This window comes from Punica granatum, chromosome 8 (genome assembly GCF_007655135.1).
Source record: "Punica granatum isolate Tunisia-2019 chromosome 8, ASM765513v2, whole genome shotgun sequence".
Classification (NCBI taxonomy): Eukaryota; Viridiplantae; Streptophyta; class Magnoliopsida; order Myrtales; family Lythraceae; genus Punica; species Punica granatum.
In genome coordinates, this window is record NC_045134.1 from 2,913,892 (window position 1) to 2,920,047 (window position 6,156).

At 34.4% G+C, this 6,156-nt stretch overlaps 1 protein-coding gene across 1 annotated transcript; it reads left to right on the plus strand.

Annotated features, from left to right (window-relative positions):
- The first annotated feature begins 3,895 nt into the window (after positions 1 to 3,895).
- LOC116188567 lies at positions 3,896 to 5,741 on the plus strand. Its single transcript, XM_031518014.1, has 2 exons — positions 3,896 to 4,813; positions 4,912 to 5,741. Exons 1-2 carry the CDS (start codon positions 3,900 to 3,902, stop codon positions 5,549 to 5,551), a joined length of 1,554 nt encoding a protein of 517 aa, XP_031373874.1. The 5' UTR covers positions 3,896 to 3,899; the 3' UTR covers positions 5,552 to 5,741.
- The last annotated feature ends 415 nt before the right edge of the window (positions 5,742 to 6,156 follow it).

The following is a 6,156-nucleotide window of genomic DNA, read 5'->3' on the forward strand; positions in this document are numbered from 1 at the left end:
TCTTTTAGACGACCATGGGTTTCCTCTCTTCAGTCTTTATTCACACTGAATTATTTTCAACATTCCCTTCTCCGTATTGTGTCTATGTTCGGAAGAGCTCGATACCAACTTAATATATATATATATTCTGTACCTTCGATAGTGTCGACGCTGATTGCATTTACAGCATTTCATCACTAAAAATCTTTACACGTTTCTTTCGCATTATACCTGATTTACACGTACGTCAACTCTTGAAAATAGTGCACGTTATCAATTAAGCAAATATATATTGGCCAACTTTAGATTTCATGATATTCCAATACTCTACACAATCATCTTAGACCCTACATGAATGATTATTTGTCCATTCTGTCACGTAAACGTAATATTTTTGGACCATAATTTCTATATGTAGTATGGATATATGCTCTTAACAAAGATTATCTAGCCGCCCTATAAACAATGACTAAAACAAGAAAATGAGGAACAGACTTTCTGGACCCGTACAGATAATTATTACATGCAAATAATATAGATAAATTTTTAACATTTGTTGAATATAATATCAATAAAATATAGTATAAATTCATTTAACTAAAAATGAAATATCAATTCACGTGGAGCCGATGATTATCAAATGGAGTGATTCGAACAATCGAGAACATCTTATAAAGAATTGAGAGTTCTCAAATGGAGCTCCATGATTTCGCTCTTTTGCTTTTATATGGATAGACTAATTGATCATCACGCATTGCAAAATAGATAATCAACACATGTGACTTACAAATGAATATAAAAAAAATGTAAAAAAAGCTGCCACATAAGTAAAATCGTGATTACAATAAATAAACACATCCTCTAAACATATAAAGCGAACAATATGATTCTAGAGATACCGTAATCTTATAATATGAATAATTGCTTGGAAAAAAGCATAGCAAATAGGAAGATGATGGTTAAAATGAATTTTGTCGGGTATTTATAAAAAATTTAGCACATTGAACTTGAAGCACTTCACGTATTTGGATTAGTTCTTTCCGATTATCGAGGAAATTTTTAATTTTAAAAAAAAATATTATATATTATTACTTGCAAATAATCTAAACAAATTTTTTAACATTTGTTGAATATAACACCAATAAAATATATTAGAAATTTATTTAAATAAAAATAAAAGATCAATTCACGTGGAGTTAAGGGTCATCAAATTGAATGATTCGAGCAATTAATGACATCTTATAAGGAGCTGAGAATTCTCAAATTGAACTCCCACGATTTTGCTCTTCCACTTTAATATGTTTTATATAAACTAGGCAATCACTGTAATTAAAAAAAAAAAAAGTTAAACTAGGCAATGACCCATGCATTGCCCGGGAAATTTGGTGCGAATAATTACTCAAATTATATCTTTAAAAGTTATACACATATTAATAAAATTAATAATGCAAAGATAATATAGTAACTATTAAGATTTCTATTTTATTGTACCAGTCCTATGGACCTCACTTGAAACAAAAAAAAATGCAAAGAATATGTATTAGTTTACTTGTAATTAGAATTGACATATTTTAACTTAAAAGGAAATACTTCTTTTTAAAACATATAGATAATAAAAGATGATTGCACTTGATATATATATATATATATATAAATATATAAGCTAAAAAATAATTTACTTAATTAAATATAAATCAATTTCAAGATGTAAAGACAATAGTATTTGTATATATAATTAAATATTGAGGTTATTACGCCATGTATCCCATCATATCACCCTTTTTCTCAAATCTATTGCATGATTTAAAAATTATCCAGAAAGATCTATGGTTTACATCTGATTCCAAATCTATCATAGCGTTAATTTTTTCGTCAACATTTAATGGAGTTATTGACGTAAAATGTAAGTGGGCTCATACTTGCTACTATGGCCCTTTGCCCATGATTGATTTGAGAAAAAAAATTAAAACCATGGGATAGGTTTGGAGCCCAATTATGTTTCATTGACGGAGAAATTGATGACGTGACAGATTTTGAACAATATGTAAATCATAAGTCTTTTTTGGGTAATTTTTAAAGTATAAAATAGATTTGAAAAATATATGATACCATGGGATATATAGCGTAAAAATCCCCTAAATTTTTAACACGTTGAAATGAGCAGTTAAGATTAGGGCGGTTGGTGAGAATTTTCTAGGGTAGAAAGATGATCGACAAACTTAATTTTATTCTATTTGTTTTGTGAATGCTAGATATATTTATATGATTTTTGGTACGTAAATAATTAAATTATGTATAGAAAGTTATATCTCGAGATGCTCTTTGCAATATCAAGTAAATTTTTTATTTTTTAAGAAAAAACTTTAATTATTGATTAATATGTACGAAAAATGATGACTAATCAGGAACAATTCGTGGAACCTGATCCGACCAAGAATATGGCAAAGTTCAATTATTGGAATTGTAAAGACACACAATGTGAAGTTATGGATTTCTTAACCGAGCTTAGATAGCGTGTCTACTTCGTACTTTCAGCTTTTATATATTATAATTGATAGTTGATGATTTCATTAATTAGAGATATGAGGTTAAGTTCACAGTCACCGGTCCTCGACTTTAGATGTAAGAGGTTTTGGATCGAAATCTTATGAGTGAAATTTTTTCCAATCTATTTCATTTTTACATACGTACTCTCTAATATGCACAAGCGCCTTCTTGTAATGAGAAGGAGAAAAAAATTATTATAAAAGTATGTTATTTTATTTTATTTATCTGGGCATACATTTCCTTTTCTTTTATGGTTTTAGCACGTGTAAATTGAAATTATATGTATGTAGACAAAGACCTAGAAAGGGCATTTATCAAGCTTTTTATTTTTCGGCAGGAGGCTTTTATCAAGCTTAATTTAGAAGCGAAGAAAGACTAATTAGTTGTTATCGCCTAGTAACTAAGAGATTTAATTTTGATACTTAAGTATTCCTCTATCAATTATTAAGATCTCTATTTCATTGTACTAAACAATTGAGCTTCTATTATAACCCAAAAAAAAAAGATGGACTAATTAATTCAATTACCAAATTCGCTCTAAGAAGTCACTATGCATGAGACTTATTAAAAAAAGAAGTCACTATCCAAGAGATCGAACTAATGACAATGTCATTCAATTTTCTCGAACTCACATACAAACCATGTATTCTCAAACTGGATTAGTAAAACTGTTGTAGATAACTTGCTTGGCATATAGTGCAATGCAAAGGACGCCCTAAGGATTGCTATATCGGCCACTCTTCTGACCCCTTTTAAATATTAAAAAAAAAGTTCATAGCAAAGTATTACAAATAACATTGCTCAAGTATTAGCCTTAGAAAGGTGTTGTCCTCTTTTTTCGTTTCAGCGATGTTACCTTAATATTACAAAATGTTGTCAAACTTAATTTTGTGAGATTGAATTTCATTCGGACATTATTTAATTATATATATATACACACACTAACATTGATCAGTTTAAATAGTTCAGCACTCATTCTTTTTATGTAAGATCTAAGATTTGAGTCTCGTAAATAGAAAAAAATAATACTGAAAGAGCTTTATTTTCTTAGTGAATTGACTAGACTCGAATTGAATTAGTCGAGATCCACTCGCTTTTCGATTTCAGATTATGCACTGGAAAAAGAAAAAAAAAACAAAGTAAAAGATGAGGGATTGCATTTATATTATATCCTCTCAGGAATCTCTCTCTTTTCATTTGAGTCTGCTTTCCTCAATCAAAAGTAATTCCTTGGGATTAGATTCCACCAAACTATATTCTTCCTTTGACCTTCTATTTTTCTTTTTCTAGTTAATTTTGTTTTGGCCTTACAATTATCATGAAGATTACTACAACATTATATGCTATTGCAAGACTCTATATATGAAACTAAGATGAAGATCATCTTTCAAAATCCTTCAACAATGGCCTCTTGTTGCTTTCCTGACATCCTCTGCTGGTTCCAAAACCTCCCCTCCATCTCTCAATGGAAGTCCAAGTCCTTGTCCTTGTTCATATGCTCTTCCTCATCTTCCTCCCAATCCCCATCTCTCAACCTGTCCGTCACCCGAGCCGACCCGGTCCTTCAGTCGTCATCCCCGACCATTGTGTTCTCAATCAACGTGGAGTTCAGCCTGATCCCAGTGGCTCTCTGGACCTCGAAACACTACAAAACTGACTCGAGGTCATCAAAGTTACTCGGCGAGGAGACCTTTCCCAGCCTCTCTGTCAACTTCGTCGAAGATGTGCTCCACTACAACGGTAACCCATGCCGTACTGGCAATTCCTACGGCCTCAGGGTCCCGAAACCCGAACTTGATTCCAACTTTAAGGAGATCTTCAACCTCGCATTCCTCACCCTTGTGCTCCTCGTCTGCATCTACGAGGCTCCAATGGATCTTCGATCATCATGCCTCAATAGCCTCAAGAACCACTTGGCCAACTGCAGGTCGAGAAATGCCACCAAGGTTCTCATGAAATTGTTAGGGTCTAATTTGGAAGAGCAGTGGATGCGGTCCATCAACCTAGCGATAACAAATTGGATTCTTGAGATCCAAGCGAGTAATCACACCATTAGAACTCCATCCTCGTTGTTCTCTTACTCTCTTTCGACTTTTGGGCTGTGGAAAGTTCACCTCTACTGCCCGGTGATCGCCATGGACACTGTGAATTCGACCCACTCTCCGCCGGATGAACGGCTTCTTTTCTCCCTAAACTACCACCAGCTCGAAGGGGTGATCCAATTCAACTATAGAGTCCTAAAACAACAGAACTGGCTTGACGTAGTTGTGAACACTGATAACATCAGGTTGAGATTAGTTTCATTATCAACATCTAGTTAATGCGCCAAGATGCTTTAGATGTGATGTTTCAATATTGATTACATGCTGGTTTCTGTCTATATAGATGCGACATTACTCAGCTCGTAACCAAGGCGCTCATGGAAGAAAAGGGAGAAGGAGCGGCCGAGAAGCACTTTCCTTCTCGAATCTCCTTGCAACTAACTCCACTCGTCCAAACCAATATCCTCAGTGTCTCGGTGGGCAAATCTTCCGAAAACCCAGCAAGAGAGTTTGAGTATGAGAAAGCCATCGAGGCCGGCTTCGAACCCCCGAACTCCTACCTGGGGATCAAGGTTTCAGCTGGAGAGACCACGACGGTGAGCCTCAAGCCATGGAAGTTTGAGGAGTCGGTGCACGGATACAGTGCAAACTTCAACTGGTTTCTCCATGATAGCATGGACGGGAGAGAGGTATTCTCCTCCAAGCCCTCGAGGTTCGCACTGTTGAACCCTAAGGCATGGTTCAGGGACAGGTACTCAAGCGCCTATCGGCCGTTCACGAGGCAGGGAGGGGTGATCTTTGCTGGAGACGAGTACGGCAATGGAGTGAGGTGGAAGGTGGACAAAGGTGCCATAGGAAGGACAATGGAGTGGGAGATTAGAGGGTGGATTTGGCTAACTTACTGGCCTAATAAGCACAAGACATTCTATAGTGAGACTAGGAGGCTGGAGTTTAGGGAAGTCCTCAATCTTACCATTGCTTAATTAGCTCAGACTCGAAACCCAAACGTGAGCCGTCACTCATAACATGAACTCAATTTGGGATGTTTAATCCAAGGCGAAGCGAACTGATAAAAAATCACGAGGATATATGTATAGATATAAATAAGGTTTGTATTTGCTTTAATTTTGTTTGTATTTATGGTTAGAACTATTTCCATTTTCATATGGCTAATACGCTCCATTTATTATCTACGGTAATAGAGCACGTCGATAATTCCATTCTATATGGAAAAATCCCTTTAAATCATTCTCTCAACTCTTCTTAATGAAAATCTTCTCGTACTTATCAAAAGAAAAAAATGATATTGCATAGTTGTACTATTAGCTAATCCAATTGTTGTTTCTTCAACTATTGTTAAACTAAACACAAACGAATATTGTTATTACTGAGGATTGATTCTAGTAATTTTAACAATAATTTAAATATAATATTTTTTTGTCATGACTATAATTTATAGGAATGCAAGTTAAGGGGGGAAAAACAAAAAAACAAAATGAGGAGAGGAAGAAGACCAAGAGTGAAAAGAGAGCTAATTAAGGGGTTGATTAGGGAAATTATAGAAAAAAGAACTAATTAAAGCAAGATA